Source organism: Ascidiella aspersa, chromosome 4, assembly GCF_963924565.1.
Source record: "Ascidiella aspersa chromosome 4, kaAscAspe10.2, whole genome shotgun sequence".
In the NCBI taxonomy this organism is placed as follows: Eukaryota; Metazoa; Chordata; class Ascidiacea; order Phlebobranchia; family Ascidiidae; genus Ascidiella; species Ascidiella aspersa.
Window position 1 is genome coordinate 27,555,430 of NC_139450.1, and position 21,873 is coordinate 27,577,302.

Consider the following 21,873-nt stretch of genomic DNA (forward strand, 5'->3'; position numbering starts at 1 on the left):
AATAATATCCTACACAATAATGCCTATTGGGCCGTTTCCGTCAATGCGCATTGTGGATTATATTACGGAATGTTGTCATAGGCCAGGGTTTGCATGGCAAATAAAAATAGAGTTGCATGGCATGTTTAATGTTTATTGACTGCTTCGCTAAAAAACAGTAATATTTTAAAATGGTAATAGAAAAATTCATATTTAAAATGTGATTTATACTTACAATTATACTTAAAATGTGTAATAACTCTTTGTACAAAGTAGCGTTAGTTCCTCTTTTCATATAGGCAACATTTGAAAAATAAATATATTCCCCAAAACGTCATGGTTATCAGATCTTAAACTTAAAACAAAGTTGTATAGAGCTATGATTTAAATACATTTAATACTGTAGTGTTTCTTCGGTACATCCATAATAACAGAAAGTATGTGTTTACCGGAATTATAACCAAAGTAGTTTATACTCGATTGCGGGGGCACCTTACAGGTACAGCCAAAAAATCGCGCATTTGTGAGTCGTGTCACCATTTGCCAGTTGTTGTTTTTTTACAGCGCGAAAGCTTACCAACTAGTCTAATAGAATTGTCGTTAAACAGTGTCACCTGATTTTCAGATTTTGTGAACTGTTTGCGTGAAAATTGTTCTTTTACAATCACAATCATCCCAACGAAGGCTACCTACGTCCAGTGTCCAGACTGTTTTTTTAGGCAGTAAAATACCAATGTAAAATACCACTTATTTGCCTATAACTATTGGCATCGATTATTATTAATAACAAACTACATTTCGTGCCCTATGAACATATTTTTTATACAAACGCGTATCTAGGGTGGGCGCATTTTTGTATTTTTTTTTTTGCCGTTAAAATTTTCCCAAGCACCAGTTTCCCCGACTTCTAAATGCACAATATCCTCGCGGTATAGAAGAAGCTGTTTATGACTAGGCTACTGAGAGATAACGGTCATAAAGCTGATTTTACATAATAAATTTATAGATATAGACAATAAATGACTTTATTCTCATATTTAATAGTTGTACGACAAATCGTCAGCTCTTGTCTGTGCAGGTTTTTTCTTTAGTGCCTTTAGGGTTCCCTTTCGTTTTCCCTTTCTTCTTGTACCAGAAGGAAGTGAAGATGGTTGAGTAAATCTGGAAAACATCGGAGTTTGGCCTTACTTCTTGTAGGTTATACTTTTTTTTATAACAAAAGAAGCAGCTGAAATATTGGAAGGATATATGTAGACTTTACACACTTGCCCATAACACATCTTTCATTACTCATACAAATAAGAAGCAACTACCATAGATTAGTTGGTTGTCCAATTTCGACGCCTGTATTTGAGCATTGTAAGCCGATTCATTCAACTTATAAACCCTTTTTGTATTATAGACTATTGAGGATCAAACAATAAGCTTAACCTACTGCCCCCCAAAATCTTAGTATGTTATCTGGTGTGTCTTACAAACTTTTCCACAACGCATAGGCAACTCAAAATCATTTGTAGAAGATGGTTTATTTGGCAAGTTTTTATGCGAGTATTTTGGTTGAATGTGAGCCTAATCAGTAAAGTTTTAAACACTTTTTATTAAACAGAGATTAAACAACAAGCTTAGCCTACTTATACAACGAATCCTAGTATGTTTTACAAACTTGCCCACTATGCATTGCTCTATAAAAGGACAATCAATTGTTGCGTATTATTTGCTTCTAAAACATCATTGAGGTAGGCCTATATATCAGTGTTGTAATGACCTAAATCAATCACTTGAGTTAAGTGCACTCAAGTCAATTCAAGTCACTGTTTTCAAATGACTTGTCGTGGCCTAAGTTTTTGCGCAAATTGACTTTGGTTAAAACAAGTTTTTTCATTATTTTAAATTGGATTATTCATCCTAATTTTTGCACATAAAACAATTTTATTGCTATAAATTGTGTTTATGGTATATTTTACGTGAGTTATTGCTCATAGTCGGACGAGTTTTGTTTTTGTTACAAGGAATTGATTTGAAGTTGAATTGCTCTAATTATGACTTGACTGGGACTTGACTTGAGCAACCGATGACTTGGACTGGGACTTGACTTGTGATTTATTCAAAAAGACTTGACTTGGACGTAAGTTATTTTCCGAATGACTTGACTGGGAATTTTTTAAATGATTAATTTACAACACTGCTATATATTTTGGGCATTGGGATCCATCCTAATTTTTTTTGTTCTGTTTTGAACTAAGATTGAATCAGAAGCCTACTGATATCCGTTCTCTTCAGTATTTGGTGACGCAATTCTTCCCAACGGTTCCGGTCGAATGCCCGGGTAGCCTGACACGCCCGCTAGCGGACTGAGTTTCTTTGATTGGCGCGTTTCCGAAAATTCGACTGACCTGCAACGAAATGGACAAAACGAATGAATCTATTATACGTCTATAAAATACTAGCAAACTTTGGCGGCTAATTTCTTACCCTTTGTCTGGACTGCTTCCGTGGGAATTTCCCGGCGAGGAAAATGCGATTTCTCGGATGAGGGGAAGAAAATGTCTGCAAAATCAAATAATAATTTAGAATATCAATCTCGCTTCTGAGCACCTTTTTATCTATCGTTTTTGCGACGCGTGTTTCGTACCTTTTTATCTTCCTTTATGCGACTAAAGTGTATATAAACGGGTGTAACTGATGTGGCCTTCATATCCCTGATGATGGCATGAGCATTTGCCGAAACGTTTGAACAATAAAGCATGTCGCTTTTTACGTCTATTTGGGCCTCTTTTTCCACCATTAAACTTATCAACAGATCCGTATATAGTGTTCCAAATTTACAATATATTTTGATATCAAAATTTTACAGGTACAGGACCTCGAACCAAATGATCCTCTTAATACCGATCAAAGGAAAATGGGCGCTGACATCTTTATTAAATATAATGTGGACACACGGGCGGATCACGGACTTTGGGGGATATTTTAGGGATGACGTCAAAATGTTACCTCATTACCTCACGTCTAAAACTAATATCAATTAAACTTTGTGGCAAAAAAAATTGCGTTTCATTGGTAATATTAACTTACGATATTTCGGCTGTCACGGCTAGTTTAACAAACAATAAAGTAGGTAAAAATTAGTTAAATAAACTAGTTCTTCTTTTTTCAGTTGGTATTTATAAAAAAATCGAATGCAAACTTCTTAAATTAGTGCTGTTATTAAAATCGACTAACTCTGACATCTTTGAGGGCTCGTTCTTCTCGTGGGGCGCTATGACGTTACAGAGAATGCTGATGTCACGGCTAGATTTGTTGGGTATGAGGAGTTCCAATGCTTCGACCATGTCCATTTTGGGAATTTTAGCTGCTTGGCTTAATCCTTTCACAAGAACCATTTCCTACGACAAATAATGTTTATTGTTTTGTGTATACCAGTTGTAAACAAAGCGTTAAATACGAAAGTGTTTTTCGATATGTCTACAGAACTGTTTTTCGCGTATAACGATAAGGAAATTAAACAATTGGCAATTTGTTTTTTTACTAAAACAGCTTTTGTTAAAATAACTAATTCTTCGCTTTGGAGAATTTTAATTAAAAGTGTTAGGCAGTCCCTATAGGCGCAAATTTACGCACAATTGCTTAAAATTGTGAAAAATCGATACCCATTTGTAATCCACTGGCCCCCTGGATTGCTTATATTTTAGGCTACCGTTTAAGCTTTTTTTCGGTATTAAAATGTAGCCTCAGCAAAATAAATATTTGGCGGAACTTCTGATGCAGTCGGCCTATTAAACGCCAGTTTTATCAGGAAAGCTAGTTCACCAGTTTTATAAGAATTTTTAATTGACTTGGAACTGACCTGCTATATTTATGACTTGAATGGGACTTGTGATTAGTTGACAAAGACTTGACTTGGACTTAAGTTATTTACAGATAACTTGATGTGGGCTTAAGTCATTTAAAAAAAGACTTGTTTACAACACTGGTTTTAACCAAAAATGCAACAAATACATACGGAAAGCCACAAACCTGTTCCAGTAGCGCTTCTTCCTGGGCTAGGTGTACTTTGTGACGCGCGGCGAAAAGTTCCTGGAGTGTTCCCCGCTCTTCCTCCAATCGGGATCGCGACTTCTTGATAACGTCATCACTTGCATATAGTGGGTCACTCGTGCTCCTTGACGTCTTGGTAGTTGCAGCCTTTAAACATTTTTTTTTTAAGTTGTTTTAGATCTTTTTTATATCCCTTGTAACTTACGATACCTTAAAAAATCAATAACTGGAAGTGTTGGAACAAGCTTTGATCCAAATATAGACAACTCAACTAATAACATAATTATTATTTTAACAACTTATACCACACTTGTACATTTATAAAGCAGTTGATTGCACAAAAGACAACCAATGCGGCATTGTTTCAAGATTTGAAAAATATCATGTACCGCAATTTCGTTTTTCCGTAGCAACAGAGTCCTCTCAGTTTTTCTCTTCAGGTTCTCTTCCTTTCTTTTTCTCTCCAAAGCGAATCTCTCTTTGATCTCGTCAACCTGGAATAAAATTTGTGTAACACCAACATCATCGCTAGGTAAATAAAGGCATTTTATTTTATCAAACTTTACCTTGGCCTTGTTGTTTTCAATCAGGCGTTTGCATTCGTCGGAAGAAATAACCTTGGATGACGTCAGACATTTCAGTAAGGTCATCTTGATGTCTTCGACAGCGGACAGGTCTCTCCCCAGATAAAAATTCTTCAACATAACGAAGTAAAATTAGTGCAATTTCATTGTATAAACTACAGGATGAACCATTAAAAAAATGGGCGCTGACATATTTATTGAATATAATGTGGACACAGGGGCGGAGATCAAGGATTTTAGTAAGGACATATTTTAAGGATGAGGTTAAACTTTTACATCATTACGTCACGTCATAAAATTAATGTTGAATTAACTTGTGCGCAAATATGAACTGAAAACTGCGTTTACTTGGTTAAAATTAAAATGAGTTTAAATTTAAAAGGAAATGTGACGCAGTGTATACATAAAAGAGATTCACTTCCTTCTAAATAGAATAGTATTTTGTATTTAGGTTACAAAGTAAAAGTTGGCAAAACATATCATTTTTTATGAGCTACTCTTTGGATTTATCGCAGTCTGAAATTTAATTTTTTTATTACCAAATTTAAAAGTAATATTCTCCACTGGTAAAATGCTAAGGTTTTTAAGGGAAAGTGTATTGGCCTACCTCGCTTATTCGAGCGGCTTGGCCACTTAGGGCAGTCGACACGATGTCACATATTTTGGTGACGTCACGTTGACCTTTCACCCAGGCAGAATTGGAGTTCTCCTCCAAGGAAGAGCTGATGACCAGCTTTCGGTGCATCTCCGAGCGGATACCCTGCTCCGAGTCGTACTCCCTTGTTACGTCATCAATGGCCGATTGTTTCCCGTCGACGAATCGTCGAAGAGCATTCAGTCTGGCGTCGATTCGTTTGTAGACGATTCTGCATTTAAGTAAATACAGCGGTGAAAGTAAACCGGATCGGCGTTTCTGTAAAACATTTTTTTAGGTATACCGTATCGGTAGAAGATGTTCTATTTTAAAACAGACGCCCGTTTATGACGTGCATTTTTGACGTCATCTTTAATATTTTTGAAGCGTTTCAGTAGAAAAAAACACATTTACTCCTGGGTAAATAAATAGTGCTTTTTTGCGTGTTGAGGTTTAACCTTACTTATATTTCGCTGTGCCGCCTTTAAATATGTGAATATGAACTTGACGACTATACTTATTGACCCTTTTCTGCATTTCGCCAAGCTAAAAACGTTATCATTAGTTAATTTGCTCTCTGAACAGTTCAAAGTTAGCCGAAAGAATTCTAACGTCGGATTTTTGTCGCAAAATAATGTGTTCTTTTTCACACGTCAGTTTATTAAAGGGCTGCAAACGAGCCATTTTGAAATGACGTTAGGTCACGTCCCAGTCCAAGTCGGTTGCCCAAGGTCAAAGTCATTATTAGAGCAATCAAATTCAAGTTAAGGTAAGGACACAAAAACAAATGTTAAACTATTATAATTGGTAGAATCACCCGATTATGAGCGATTAATTAGTCAACTAACCAAAACAAGGCCGCAACATATATAGCGATCAAATTGATTTACGCGCAAAAATTGAGCGAATGACCTATTTTTATCAAAAACTCTAATAAAAACATTTTTTTAAGCCAAGTCATTTAACTTAATGACTTAAGTTCTAGTTAAGTTATTCGTTCAACAAATTCAATGACTTAAGTCATTACAACTGGTTTATTATAAAAAAGCAATATCATAAAAAATAAAAATAAAAAAAAGATCGAATTATGTTACGTGCAAAATTTGAGTAAATAACATATTTTTATAAAAAATAATAATAAAAACACTTATTTTAACCCAAGTCATTTGACTTAACTTAAGGCCAATTTTGGTTATTCGTTCAACAGACTCAATGACCTAAATAATTACAATACTATAAAAGGTTTATTATAAAAACTGTATATCCAAGTCATAAAAAATTCAATCAGAAAAGTCAATAAAAAAATACCTGTCGATTTGATCTCTTAGCAGCTCGTTTTCGGCTTCCAAACGCTCAACATGTTCCTGTTTCGCCACAAACGGCTGCGCGGCGTAGATTTTCTTCAGCAAATCTAGCATGACGTCATTGGTGACGCAACTAAGACGCAAGGCTTGGTTTGGAACCGAAGGCGCTATCCTGGAGTTCTTGAATTGCAAATCGTCAAGCGCCTCGTCTTGCTTAGCGATGACGACATCAATTCGTGCTACGTCATCAGCTAAAATAATACATAAAATTTATTTCGCACTATTTGTAACAAATTGAGTAAATGACTTGAATTTTATTGATTAACGTTATCCGCTGTTTTCATTTTCGATTCAGATACCTCACATTTTGAGCAAACACACAACCGTTTGCTTGGATACCAAATGACGTTATTACTATGGTCAAATATGTTAAAAAAATTAAATTGCAAACGTCATGTTTCTAGATTTTTAAGCTCTCCGAAATGTAGTTGGTTCTTGCTAAAATATACTATTTGAACGCAATACCTTTTAAAGAACATGACTTGATATTAGTTAAAAATAGGTTAAATTCAACATAAGTTATTTTTGTTAGGACTTGACTGGAACTTTAAGTCATTTCAAAATGCCTTGCTTACAACTCTGGTATTTTTGAACATGGTATAGATATTTAAGTCAACTTTTAATAGATTTTAAAAAGAAGAAGTTTATAATGTTAAAGAACAATCGGAACGATTAGGATAATTTACGAGGAGTACCTTCTTCCTAATTGTAAAAGTCTTTACATTTCCTCACAAAAAATGTCTTTTTACAATTAAAACGGCCATAAAATGAAACTACCAATTAATTTTACTTTTTTACAGAAAGTCAGTTTTACTATATGTAATAGAAAAAAAATGACTAACCGTTATGAAGTGATTTCCTCAATCTTTGTCTGACGTCATCCAAGCTCTGACGTAGGTGTGTTGTACAGGTGTGAAGAATTTTGGACTGCTCTTCAGCAAATACATTGTCGTGCATATCTCCTTCCTGTAAATTATAAACCCGTCAGTTGTTCATTAAAGAGGCACCGTAGCTCCATATGAGAGTCCGAGATGCAATAGCCAATGGTTTGTGGAAAAGGCAATATTTGCTTATCGCTGAGGCAGTGTTTTATGGTTTATAGTTGTTTGGGGTTATTTTATTTTTATAGTCGCTGTCGTAATATTAGAAATTAAATGACCTAACCATACAACTTTTGGTGCTGCTGTGACAAATGAGTCTAGTGATATAACTTTGTCTAGGGATGTAACTTTGTCAAGGCAAAAATGCTGCTATTATATTGCTCAGTAATAGTCAGCCTACAGATGACTTGTGCATGATTTTAACAAACCCCAAATTATAAAAAAAGATTCATAAAGAAAGTAGCAGATATGTCATAAACGCGCCAACCTGATCATAGTTTTGGTTGGATACGAAAAATCATTTTTTTTCTTCTATTTTTCAATTTAGCATATTTTTTTATTCTCCACAAACATTTTTTTACGCAATCACTTCCTACATTTTCTGCGTCCATATGCTTCTTGAAGATTTCCATTCTCCGGTTCAACCACTCCTCGACGTCATCAGCATCATTGACGTCACGCAAGACGTCATCAATTTGACGAGCCAAGTCATTTTCTTTTTTCGCAGGCCGCACGTCTTGCAAGTCGCTCTCAAATTTCGCCTGAACGTCTCTGACGCATTGGATTGTTCGAGCGAGAAACTCGGAATGATTCTCTTCAGTGATTCGACGTTCCCTGAAATAACGTTTGCAATTTCATTTTGTATATAATCTACATTCCTTTACTGGTCGGCAAAAAAAATCACGAATGACGTCACAAAGTTAGGCGAAAAGGGGCGTCACAAGTTACCTATAATGCACGTCAAAACGTGAAATATTTTAATATTTAAATGACGAAAAATTTGCGTGCACCATAAAAAATGCCTTTAGATTAATTTGCCCAATTTGTCTTTTTTAAGGTTGCAATGAGACACAGCAAATCTTCGGGCTTGAACGATTTTATCAAAATCGGTTAAGAAATAGAAAGAATTTCGACCTAAAAGCAATCAGCTATACATAGTTAAACTAGGCAAAATTTATAGTTTTTTGGTGGGGCATGACCACGTTCCTGCCCAACCCCTGGATCCGACTACGATCAGTTGTCATTTTTTGTTTAAAGTTCAACGAAACAACTTAGAAGTAAAAGTTTATCACGGAACAAAATCGCACCTTAGCCCACCTTTAGTAGCTCGTGCTTAATTAGCAAAATGGGTTAAAACATGAAAACAGAACTTCGATTTAAAAATTTGGCGTTTGAATGGGTAAAAATATAGCTTTTTGGTGGGCGTGGCCACATCTCCGACGCCCCTTCACCCTGGATCCGATTTTGTTCGGTTGTCAATTTTTGTTTGACGTTCAATAAAACCACTCACAAGTAAAACGTTTAGTGCAAAATCTCAAAAAAGTTCACAAACTCGCACCTTAGCGCCATTTTGAGTAGCTCGACCTGCCTCTTCAGCATCTCGTTCCACAAGTTCTTCTCCCTGCCGCGCGCACCCAACCATGACGAAACGACCTCGTCACGTGACGCCCTCTTCCTCTCAACGGCCCGAATCCCGCGCGCGAAGATCCGCATCAGCTCGCGCGTCACTCGATTGTCGAACGACGTGATCTTGATTGTGACGTCATTCGGTTGCTGCAAACCGAAGTCGTCTTTGCCGTCGATTGTCGTCGCTTGGCGCGAGGCATCGCGCTGTTCTAGTAGTGTGAGGAGATACGAACGGTCGATGACGTCATTTGCGTGACGTTTTGTTGCCAGTGACGTCATTTCTTCCTGGAACTGATAGAAAGTATTGACTTAAATTGTTTGAGAGTTGGTAAGTTTAAATTGCCTTCTAATGTTTTTTCAAGATGAAAGAGAGTTATTCGAACGGCATTTTTACACTATTCTTAAAATACATTGTGTTTTTTTATAAATTAGATATAACTCTTCAAAGAAAAAAAGTCTTTTAATATTTAACGGTTTTTCTTCCAGAGATTTATCAGGTCAAAGTAGGAATTTTAACAGATACGACATTCATTTTGTATATGTGTAACATAACCACAAAAATTTAATTTTAATTAATTCCATTTCTCCCTTTGTCTATGTATATTTTTTTCTTATTTTACAAAGCAAGCGAATATTTCCAAAGCAAGCGTCTTCACAATAATCAACCTTTTCGTGAAAGTCTCTGATCCTGTCGTTTAACTCTTCCAACTCTATTTGGTGTTTTTTCTCAAGGTTTTCCAGCTCTTCTGGATCTGAGATGAGTGGGCCAGTAGGTTGTGACGTAATCTGACGTCGACGTTTGTCATGATGAAACTTTTCTTTCTCGATTCGTTTGCTCTGAGGAGGAATGGAAAGTTGCACGATGTTGAAGAAACACAGCGATACAAGTTACGTTAAGTCACGCAGTCTTTCGGGTACGGTAACTGCATTGCACTCTTGTCAGTTTTAGCCAAAATTATGTTGTAAAAATGCAATAATAAATGCTATATTAACGCAGTTTTAAATGTGGTCGATGACAGTTTCCGGTTGCTTTATGTTTAGGGTTATAAATAGTCTGTTGGTACAAGGAAATTTACAGTGATTTTTTTCTGTTTCGTATGATGTTATTTTTATTTTTGAGAACGTTGCGAAACATCTGCTAAACTATATTTGAAGTCTATTTCTAACTGTTTTACAAACTTACATCGGCAAATTTTTTGCTATATACACTATACATTTTTAATTGCGGAAACAAACATGTAGTTTTTTTATTATGAATTCTACAAGTGCTTTTTAACCTTTCGTGGTTGTGAGATCATCATTGGTAATTTAGATTGGGCATGTCCGAGACATTTTTATTCCGATATCGATATTTTGGACAAAAAGTATTGCGATCTGTTCCGATACCAAACGAAGTCATTATAATGCTCAAAGAAGTAAAATAGACATAATTTAAGCGTTTAAAAGCATTGTCTTCGGTTATTAGTGTTTAAGTTCTGAATTGTAATCAACTCCAGTTGTTGACTGGTATTTTTGGGAAATTTTACCTTTCACAGTAAAAAATCGCTGCGTTGGATGGCAAATCCTGGGTGAATACTACATTAACTTGGTACCAGCCTAGTATCGGACAAGTACCGATACTTCCACTTGGCATCGGGCAGCTGTTTCGATCCCAAATTATCGGACATCCAAAATTCAATGAATTATTCAGAATTGTTTTGAAGTGTCTATGCCTGCTAATTTATAGAGGAGATAAGATTATAAAACAAGACAATACGAGTCAAAAATGTAAAACCAGCGCAGTCTAAAATTGCCCTTTAACCCAAAGTAAACTTTTGAAAAAATATCTCAGCAGCATTCCCATTAAAACACAATGATGTGTTGGCTTGGGTCTGCATATTAGTTTTACCTGCGCCAGTATAAGGGAAACGACTTCCTTCATTACCAAACTCCTTTCTTTTAAAATTGCTCTTCGCAGTTCGATGAGCTCTTCCAACTCAAGAATCTCGACGTAATATATCATCTGCGATGTCATAAAATTTGATTGACTGAAATGCAAACTTTTGGATTTTTTTCACTTTTGGTATAGTAGAGAGGTTTTTAAACGCGAACACTTACATTTTTTTGGTTGTCATGGACCAACGTCGGCATTAAATTTTTATTTGTCCTATATTAAATATAATTTTGATGTCTTCTGCTTTCGGTCCAAAAAATGTGAAATTTAAACCACGTAAATCCATATTCAAGTACGGGAAAAGTCTTGCTTTTACTTAAACTTTTGGACAAGTGTGAACATCAAAGCAGAATAATGGGCAAATCAGCTTCTTAAGTAAATATAAGGACATCAAAGTATCACAAAGGTCTTGCAAAATCCAAGCAAAACCACAAAGGTTGTAAAAAAAATCCAAAATAACTTTATTTATCAAAAGCAGAAGTAACCATTGTGGTTTTGCCTGGATCTCACGATATGGAGAAGTGATCAACAACTAGCAATATTGGAGCGGTCTTAGATCTCAAAATTAACAAATATAATAATAGTATTATTATTATTTCATCAATTAAAGGTCTTGCAACTTAGGCTTACTTTGGTTCGATTGTCTTCGACAAACACGTCGGACATGTCTGAAGGATGACTGAAGTTGTCCAGTTTCCTCGGTTTTCGTCTTGTCGAAAAAGAATTCTGGATTAAACAACACGCAAAATTAAAAAGTCGTTGCGCAGCTAAAAACAAACTAAATAACAACTAAAACCAACTGGTTAAAATAGACTATAGAGTAAGTAGAATAAAAAATAAACGAGATTAGCATGAAGGAGACGATTTTTTCTATTTTTTTACATTGTTTAACAAAATTACATAACAGATAAAAAACAACGATGAAATCCTTTACAGAGTTAAAAGAATCACATATTTCGCGTTTTTCCAAAGAAAATTCAGTCTTACGTAGTTCCAAATAAAGATTAAACAGAAGCAGGATTTTTTTTCTTTTTGTTATACTTAACGTTCTATTTGAAATTGCCTACATAGAAAATAGTAAAAGCGTCCGTGACTGATCTTATTTATTTTTATTGAATTTATGTTGACCCAATCAACCCACGAATCAGTGCTGAAATGACTTAAGTGCATCTAAGTCACTGTTTTTAAAAGATTTGACTTGACTCGAGTCATTTGGACAAATTAACTGACTTAGACTTAGATCATTTTGTAAAAAAAACAAAAAACATGGGTTTATTTTTTATAAAATTGGGTCGTTTATCTTAATTTTTGTATAAAAAACAATTTATTTACTATATATTTCGTTTTTGTTATTTTGAGTTGGCTAATATTTGCAATTTTATTAGTTTAACGTTTTATTGTTATATCAAGACTTGACTTGACATTGACTTGCTCTCATCATAACTCGACTTGGACTGACGTTACTTTTCAAAAGACTTGAATGAGACTAAAGTCATTTCCAAATTACTTGTTTACAATCCTGCCACACATCCACTAACCTGTTGACCGGTGGGTTCGATTAGGGGTGATGCCTTTGGGATGCAGAGGATCAGAATTATGATGAGAAATGCAAGGAGCGCTCCAGCGATGAAGCAGATGATGATGATTAGGACCGCAAGTCTGGAAAACGAGAAGCTTATTGCATGACAGGAAAATTAAAAGCGAAAAATTTGGGTTCTCATCAATTAATTTAGCCTGCGTATGCGCGCACGGCGCACGCAGGTGTAGATAATGTCATCTTTACCTTTTTTGGTAATTCGTTGGCTTTTAGCGATCTCCACCGCGATGTGCAATGCTAAAGAGTGGCTGTACTATTTAAATATGGTACTATATGTTTTTATTATTAATATAACTATTCTCAGTAAGTTGATTGAAATGAGTTTACGTAATCACAGTTGGACAGAAAGTTTCATTGCAGCACAGATTTATTCTGTGGAATTATGTGAACTTTTTTAAATAAAGCCTCTCCATATCTATACTGCATACCCGACACTGGTTTGTGAAGTTTCTTCTTTGACTGGTTCAATGCACATCGGCACCGATAGTGATTTCCTGGTCTGAAATTTACAAACAGTCCGTAAGAAAAATCAATTACAATTTTGCAGAATAATATCTTAAAAACTATCTTAGTGTTTGTAATAAAGTAGGCGACACTGTTTTAAACAAATGACTTGACTTGACTTTATTCTTTTTGACAAATGACTTGGGTTGAAATAAATTGTTTTCATTAGGCAATTTTGTATAAAATTGGGTTATCTATTTTAATGTTTGCACATAAAGCAGTTCTCTTACTATATGTTGCGTTTCTGTTGCTGTTAGGTTCTTGGTACAGGCTATATATAGTCGGACGATTTACCAAATCTACATAATCGTAAGACATGCCTTTAAAAACGTGATTAAAACTTAAGTTATTTTCCAAATGACTTGACTGGGATTTTGAATCATTTCAAAATGACTCGTTCAAAACAAAGGGAATATGCATATTTTGGGGTTGACAATTTCAATTTGTCTTGCAATAGTAAACAATAATTTCATATCTTATTCTTATACGAACATTGTTTCCTACGAAATATTGAACAGTCGTTATGACGTCAAATGTCGATGACGTCACCACATCAGCATTCAACTTCGCGTCATACTGTACGGAAATCTCATCTGTTCCTGAAAAGAGTAAATACGCACCATGAATTACATCAGATTTAACTCACGTGAAGCCTTGTTTCATAAATAGCCTGGTAAAAAAAGGCTTAGTGGATTTATGATTTGTAATGTGTACACAAACAACTCATGCTCGTCTAATCGCTCAAAATTATTTCGGTAAATAAAATAAAATTTCGGTAAAAAAAAAAAAAAAAAAAAAAAAAATGTAAATAATTTGACCTAAATGAACTTTAGTCACTTTATTTAAATAACTTAACTTCTGTCTTTTTACCAAAAAACGGTTTTAACCCACAAATTTAGATGACTTGGGTTGAAATTTTGTTTTTATTTAACTTTTTTTTTAAATTGGGGTATTTATCTTAATTGTTGCACGTAAAACAGTTGTCTTAGTATATGTTGGCTGTTGGGTTTTGTTAGTTTCCAGTTGAGTTATTTCTCCAAATGGACGAGCTTAACAATTTTTTAACATTTGTTTTTATATCAATGACTTAACTTGGAGTTGACCAGCTTTAATAATGACTGGACTGGGCTTGACTTGGGGAAATGGTTACTTGGACTGGGACTTGATTTGTTTTGAAAAAACTTTCATTCAACTCGAGTTGTTTTATGAATGACTTGACTAGGACTAAAGTCCCTTCAAAATAACATTTTTACAAGACTGTGGGATGAAGTCTCTCACAGGTTTACTAAGCATACCGGTTACCCAGCACTAAGAGTGGTGTTTCAGAAAAAATGCTAAACCACGTCGTTCGGTCTGTTTAGGAAAAGGTAAAAAGGGAAAATCCTGCGCCACCCCTCCTGTGCTTCAATTTATGTTTGTGGAATATGAATCTTACAAAGCAAACAAAAGGATGTAAAGCGTTTAAAAACGTTTGAAAACCTGATAGTACTGGAACGGAGAAAAACGCCGAGTTTTCTTCGATCGTCCAGTCGTTTGTCGGTGGCCTGACGTAACCTATGACGTCAATTCCGGTGGTGGACTCAGTTACAGTGACGTTGGAGGCGGTTAGGTTGGCGAGAAGAAATCCGGAAACTGCGATTCGGAATTCGTCCGAACTCCCAACCGCCGTGGTCTGCGTAAAGAAATTAAAATTGTTTTAAGTAGGGAATAAACATAGCATTACCGAGCCGCTAGTTCGGGGCCAAAATCAATATTGCTTTATCTCTTAAAATTTTTACTCGTCTCCCGGCACTTTTAACCTTATACAAGTGTGCCATTATTTTTTTTAATTATTACAAAGGGTCATTTGTATTTATAAAGGCTGTTTAGTCTATTGAAAAATTGTTAAACTTTGTTCAAATAAAATTTAAAAATTCGTTAATTAAAACACTTTGATGGTACTTTTAACTCTTTTTAATCCTGGTATTTGAATCTCTACTCATTTTTAAGGTAGAGTCAAAGTATAACGTCTTAACGTTAAATAAGAAGTTTGCTGTGCTTTGTCGTAAAATGACAAAACTCCGATTAACAGCAAATACACCAATTAAATGAAGTAATCAGAGGACATTTTGTCTATAATTTGAATAATGAAAATGTTGATCCTCATAGCGTCACGTAAAAACTATCACTCACTTCAAAACTCGAACTGTGTTTTTAGGGGGTATAAACAAGTATAAATTTTCAGCAATTATCTGGCTGGAGAAACATGATAAAAATTTTAACCAATGACTAAAAACATATAAAAATATGCCCTAACCTTGTTTTGGGAGATCGTCAGAGTTTTGGTGACATTCAGATCGGATGACGTCACAACAACGTCACGCTCGAGAATTTCGCCCAATGACGTCATGCCCACCACGAGCCTCGCTTTGGCGTTCTTGTCGCTAGAGGGCGACATGCGCGTCGCAATAATGACGTCACTGGACTCGGGGTCGGGGTTTGTCACCAAACCAATGGACCACGACGATTCGTCATTGGGGTTCGTGTCATCTCTTCTTCGACGTTTTAAAGCTTAAGGAAAAGGTTAGGGTCACTCTTTTAAATCAGATTTAGGGCGATGTTTTTGTAAGATAGTGTAGTTATTTGAAAAGCACGAAAATAATCTTAAATGGCCATTTTACGTCTAAGCACTAAAAAATGTGAAGAAATATGCCAACTAAAAATGGGCGAAAAGCGCAATGTTTTAAGTATTTCAATTTCGTCCTTTAGTCTTACAATGAAAAATAAATACATTGTATGTTGTTCTGCATCGAGAACAGAGCCTCGGTCAATACCCCTTCCTCGTACTTGACTTAACACGTAAGCAAACGTGTTAGCATTCTTGTTTTATTGTGTGCGCCGCCTGTCTTTTGTTGTATACAAGGAAGCCAAAAAAAACAAACTTGGATTTGCTTCGCTGTCTTAATGCATTTTTCACCCGTAATGAAATGGCGATAACGGATGAAATTAAAATGCTTTTGACTGTCTAAATCAGGAGTTCTTAAACTTGTTTTTCCGCGGAACCTTAATTTTTTTGGCTTTGCGTTAACCACGGTCGCCAAAGCATTATAAAAAAAGGACGTCATAAATTAACGTCACAATGCAAACAGACATCATAAATTTCTTGATTTCGGTCCAAAAAACATGAAAGTGAAATGGAGTATAAATTCAGTCAGTGCAAAACCGTTTTATTTTTAATTAAGTTGTTTTCTTTAATAAAATAATTACTTCTTAAATATACACTAATATTTCAATTAGGCTTTCATGGACCCCCTAAATCTAGTTGACGTATTCTAAGGGGTTCATGGACCCCAGTTTGAGAAGCCCTGGTTCAAATACATCTAACAATTAAGCTTAGGTGGGTTGGTCAACTCAGTTTAGACTAAAAAACAAACTAGTGCTCCTTTTGTAATAAAACATATTTTTAGTCTCCAACCTTGCCGGCTAAACTGTCTCCCGCTCTCATCCGCAAACAGCAGATCCCGTTGTGACGTCACTTTGCCTTCTGTTATTTCGATACTGACGTCACCAGTGCGGTCGCGCGACAAAAGACGAGCGTTGATGTCCAGGTGAATGGAGCCGGGTGGCATCCGGATGCAAGTAAGGATCTGGAAGCTTCTTCCCGTCGGGATCAGCCAATCAACGTCCGCCTCGCACCGCTGCAGCTCGATTCGGTTGGTTGGCCACGTCGACGTTATCGCTTCGCTGTAGCTTTGACCTGGGATGAAATGTATGCGTACAAGTACATTGATAGCTGTGGATTAGTCCCCTGGTATTCGGTAACTTGAATTCTTTTTTTGTGCAATATGGCTGTTGGTTTACTTCGTATTTATATTACAAATATATATTTCACACAACAAACGAAATTTTTGACCTAACAACCCGATAGGTATACCTGAGTAAAGTGACGCGACGTCATTTGTTATTGGATTGCAAAACTTTTTGTCCAAAATATCGGGGACAAAATGTCCATTTTTTACCGATTCCAAAAAAACACAACATTCCTCCATAGAACAAACTGACCACGTTTTTAACTTTTTTCACCGTTTAGTATAGAACGCATGTTGTTACCATACTCTCTGACTAATACTTTTATTTTTCTGAAAAAGTTTTGGTTTCGTTTTATCTTTATTACTATACCGCTCTGGATAAGATTGTTTTCAAAGACCTCTATTCTAACAAAACATTCATTTTGTAGTTTTGTTTTTTTTCCTGATGCAAATAATTACATCTTATTTTATAATTTTTAGGCGAAAATAGGTAGTCATGTATTTTATAATTAAGCGAAAATATATAGTCATGTATTTTATAATTAAGCGAAAATATGTATTTGTTTTTAAGTAATGCTTTTTCTAGTGATACCTTGCGACGACTTGTACTGAACAGTGGTCGATATCGAAATATTGCTGTTAAGAAGTACATCGTTGGTGATTCGGCAGTCGAACTCGATAACAAAATGGTCGCCGATGTCTAGGATTCCAAACATGAACCATTCAGTCGCAATCAAGTGCACTTTGTCTGAAACTATATCGTGTACGACATAATCAGGAATACATTAATGTAAAAAATAGCGTACGGGTGGAAATTCGGTCTTGTAACTAGAGATTAATATAAATTAGATCTATGCGTAGCATATTGAAAATCAGGTGGACTTGCTCTAGTACAGGGGCTCTTTGGGGGTACGTGGACTAAATTAAAATGGGGTCTATTTAGGCCTAATTAAAGTGTAGAGTATAATTTTGTAAGTGTAAACAATTTTCAAAACAAACAGAGTTTAATAACCCTTTGTCGCCTTATCTAATCTATTTAGACTCCATTATAGTTTCACATTTTTTGACGGAAAACAGCAGATTTTACAAGTTGTTTTATCGCTTCCATTTATATTGTCAGTTCTAAAGATATCATTCCGACCCTGGTACACACAAATCAACATTCTTTCAGGGTTCGCATTAAAAACGTTTGGGAACCCCTGCTCTTTAGAACTAGCAAGTCAACTAGAATTGCATCTAAACTGTAGTTCTAACGCGTTTTCCGGCTACTTCAATGGAATTTTGGCAGATTGTGAGGTACATTACATTGTGTGATCAAAATTGCCCACAAAACTATCATAAACATACCCTTGCGCAGCTTGGCCAAGTACATAGATATAATTTTACATAAAGTATTTAGAAGAACTAATATCAAATCCCTTTCGCCTAACTTACCTGTTGTTATTTCATGATTTTTGCCGCTCAACGAGATATTCTCGAAAGTTATTCCTGGATCGCTCGAAGTGAGTTGAAACTGATTGTAAAAAAACAAAACAAACGAGATTTATTAGGGCAACAGTTATACAAGACTGTTGCTGCCTAATCGGCCTTGACAAAACGAAATTTTTTGATCGGATTGTCAATTAGTTGCGTATAGTCGCAGAGACAGAAAAGACAAAAAATAGAAAAAAGGCATGACTTTGACAGAAAGGCATTGTATTTTTTGTTACTTTAATTTTTAAAACCATTTAAACTTTGAGAAACTATTGCTCACATTAAGGCTTTAAATACATCAAATTTTTACTCGCGTAGCATAATATTGTACTTTACTTCTACGAGAAACTAAGGGGATAAATTAGTTTTTCTCAAAATTTGTTAAAGTTACCCAAAAATAAGAATCGATCAAATAAAACAATATAACCTTGCATTTTTACGCGTACCTTCACTTCTTCAGCGGCCTCCGTCGCTTCAGGGCAACTTTCAACTTTGACCTCCAACGACTTGATGACGTCACCTCCTTGAACGTCACCATCTGGCCGGAGTGTCGTAGTCGATAAACGAAGACACGGCCCGACGCATTCGACCGTGACCTGATCATGGGTGATGACGTTGGGGCCTGAATCCTCAATCCTGTTGAAACGTGCAAACATATGTGAAATAAGCACGAACATACGTGAAATAAGCACAAACATATATATGTGTGTTGACGACTGTAATTTTTAATGTGAAGTTGCCTGTACTAGAAGAATGTAGCAAGCATTGGCGTATGGTTGATTCTCGACTTGCTCCTCTCTGAGCCTGTAGCTCAGTTGGTAGAGTGACGGCCCCGGTATGACAGGAGGTCGTGAATTCGAACCTCATTGCAGGCTAGTTGTTTTTTTAGCCTCCCCTACTTGCATCATTAATCGACAGATCCGGTGAGTGTGCGGTTTGTGTAAAAGATTGGCTTTGACATTAACGTTTTTACAGCTCTAGTTTAGTATAAATTCTAGTCGCTACAAGATTATTATTATTTACTGCCTAACCGCCTTTAAAATAATCATGTGAATAGCTTACAGATGAACGCGCTTCAGTTGGCATGCTTTACCTAAAACAATTGTATACAGAAACGCAAAGATTAACTTAGTTTCTCGCTACCAAGGGTCCCCAAACAATTAACAGTAAAAAATACTTTACTTAAAGAAAAAAGTAATTAAAAAATACAGATTTAATTAACGCACAGTCCTAAGAAACAATTTAATGACAAAATGCCTTCCAATTTCCTTGAACACAGAAGTAAAGCTCAGAACCATGTATTTTTGGAATTCCTACATACGTTGAAAGAATGTCACACGTACCTCGCCATAACTTCAATCGGCAAAATGTCACCAACTTTGACGTCACTAGCTTTGACGTCCAAGGTCAGCATGTCGCTCCGGGTGGACGAATCGCCGCCGTAGCTCAATTGAAACGCGACCTCTCCAACTTGCTCTTGCGACGTAACATTTACGTTCTGGAGCGTTCCGTTGCCGTTCGAGATTCCGTACGAGCGCAGCAGCGGTTCTAGTTTCCACTGTGACGTCACAGGCAGGGTTAAGGTCACTTTGGGTCGGCGCAGTGGCTCGGGGTTACTAAGGGTCACTTTCAGACTGAAGATTTCGTCGCGAAAGACCCAGTATCCGCGGGTTGAAAAGTCATCTGACGCAGTTGTGAGATGCAACTGGACTTCCGGCCGTGCTCTTGATGACGTCACAGACAACATGAGCGTCACGAAAAGGGCGACAAGCGGAAAAGACATGATGACGCAGGAAGAGCGATTTCCCATTCGACAGCCTTGCGTTAACTAAGCCCTTTTTCGTCAGCTTTACCAAGCTTTCACTAAGGCATAATAAAGGCAGCTCTGTACACATTTCAAAGTAATAATAAAAGTTTACTAGTACTTTAGTACAATGTTCGTTTATTTTTTCCCTAGGTTTTCAGCTTCAACCTTTCTGCAAGCTACTGACTTTTTCTTGTAAATTTTAAAGTTAGGAACGTGGTAAACTTTCAACCAAGTTTAAACTGCCAGTGAAAATCTGTACGTTGCATTTAATTCACCTTTCGTCGACCGGGCTCTGAAGTATGCGTAATTCGGGGGCTACACGTTTAAAATACAGAGCGCGTTCGGCCAAATACGAAAGCAAAGGAAAGTTTAATCAATTGTATCAACTTACTGAACAGGCATCGTAACACTATCCTTAAGGAATAAACGAGCCAATTTAATCACAAGCGGTGCGTTTTAAAGCTACCAACATGACGAAACTCCCGCTCTGTCAAAACGTAGTTTATAAAATGAAAACAAAACACAAGACATAACTGCGGAACAGTAAAAAAACAAACAAATTCAGCGAAAACTACTAATGCACTGGCTCTTTCGAAAATCAGTAAAAATAACTGTAAAACGCCAAATTTTCTGCTCAATTTAAATTGTTGTCGCCGTCTCTTCTTACTACAACATATTTAATAAAAAAGATGGCGTTTAAAAGCTGCCAAACACTAGCTATGCACTAACCTTTTTTGAAATTGATTAAAACAACTGATAAAAGATGCTCATTTTAAATTTGCCATTCTTTGTCGACAACCATTCGTAGAACAACATATTTAGTCGAAATAGATGGCATTTGAAAGCTACCTAATACCTAAAAAATCTGTCCCCTTAAAAAATTCAATAAAACCACTATACAAAATGCTTACTTTGCAGTTACCTTATTCTCGAGATGCTTCGAAACTTTGTTAAACAGCTACAAAAAAAAAACGATGCTCGATTTAAATTTTCGGAATGTTGCCGCCGTCGCTTCGTACTACATCAGATATTGTTGTCAACCACAGCAGGGCAGTTTGTTCAGCGGCTCTGCGCTTAGCTACGGCAAACATGATTCCAACCCACTCCAACTTTTATATTTGCCCGCTATATTGATCGCTGCTATCCCTCGCGACGCGATTTTACATTGTCACATTCTGCCGATCGTTGTTACGTCACAATGCCCGCCCGGCCCATTGTCGCGGCTTCGAGCGTCGACGGAGAAGACGCGTCACGCCAGAGTTGTTTCGTCACAAACAGGAGTATTGTGACGGTGACCACAACGCCTTATCCGCAGTGTTTAATTTTCAATGAGGCCTTTTTTACAACTACACGTCTTAAGACCAACCCCTTTCAATTGACCAAGGCAAGCACTTTGCTTTGTAATTTGCTACAAAATATTAGTATTATTTATTTTTTATATTTTGGGCTTATCTATATTGTTTATATTAAGGTCCATACCTGTTCGAGCACTGTTAGTCGTTTATATTTTATTTTTTATATTTTAATTAGGTTGTTTAAGTCATTATTTTAACTTTTGTTTTGTTTTGGATCTAATTACAAATTTATTTCAATTACTTTGTACAGCTACAAAAAGAATAAACCGTTTCGTTCGTGACTATTGGAAGTTGAAACGGTAAAAAATAA

At 36.1% G+C, this 21,873-nt stretch overlaps 1 protein-coding gene across 1 annotated transcript; it reads right to left on the reverse strand.

The window, feature by feature from the left end:
- Positions 1-1,016: 1,016 nt before the first annotated feature.
- LOC146157269 (uncharacterized) lies at positions 1,017-20,359 on the reverse strand. The gene is made up of 25 exons (XM_083388151.1): positions 19,745-20,359; positions 18,848-19,037; positions 18,363-18,441; positions 17,521-17,682; positions 16,595-16,876; positions 15,437-15,690; positions 14,620-14,812; positions 13,633-13,739; positions 13,065-13,135; positions 12,578-12,698; positions 11,670-11,765; positions 10,995-11,108; positions 9,773-9,943; positions 9,039-9,397; positions 8,077-8,314; positions 7,442-7,565; positions 6,544-6,790; positions 5,209-5,467; positions 4,584-4,712; positions 4,407-4,511; positions 3,997-4,164; positions 3,202-3,365; positions 2,452-2,526; positions 2,241-2,372; positions 1,017-1,140 (listed from the first exon to the last, which is right to left on the reverse strand). The coding sequence occupies exons 1-25, from the start codon at positions 20,209-20,211 to the stop codon at positions 1,017-1,019; spliced, it is 4,431 nt and encodes a 1,476-aa protein (XP_083244277.1). The 5' UTR covers positions 20,212-20,359.
- Between the last annotated feature and the right edge of the window lie 1,514 nt (positions 20,360-21,873).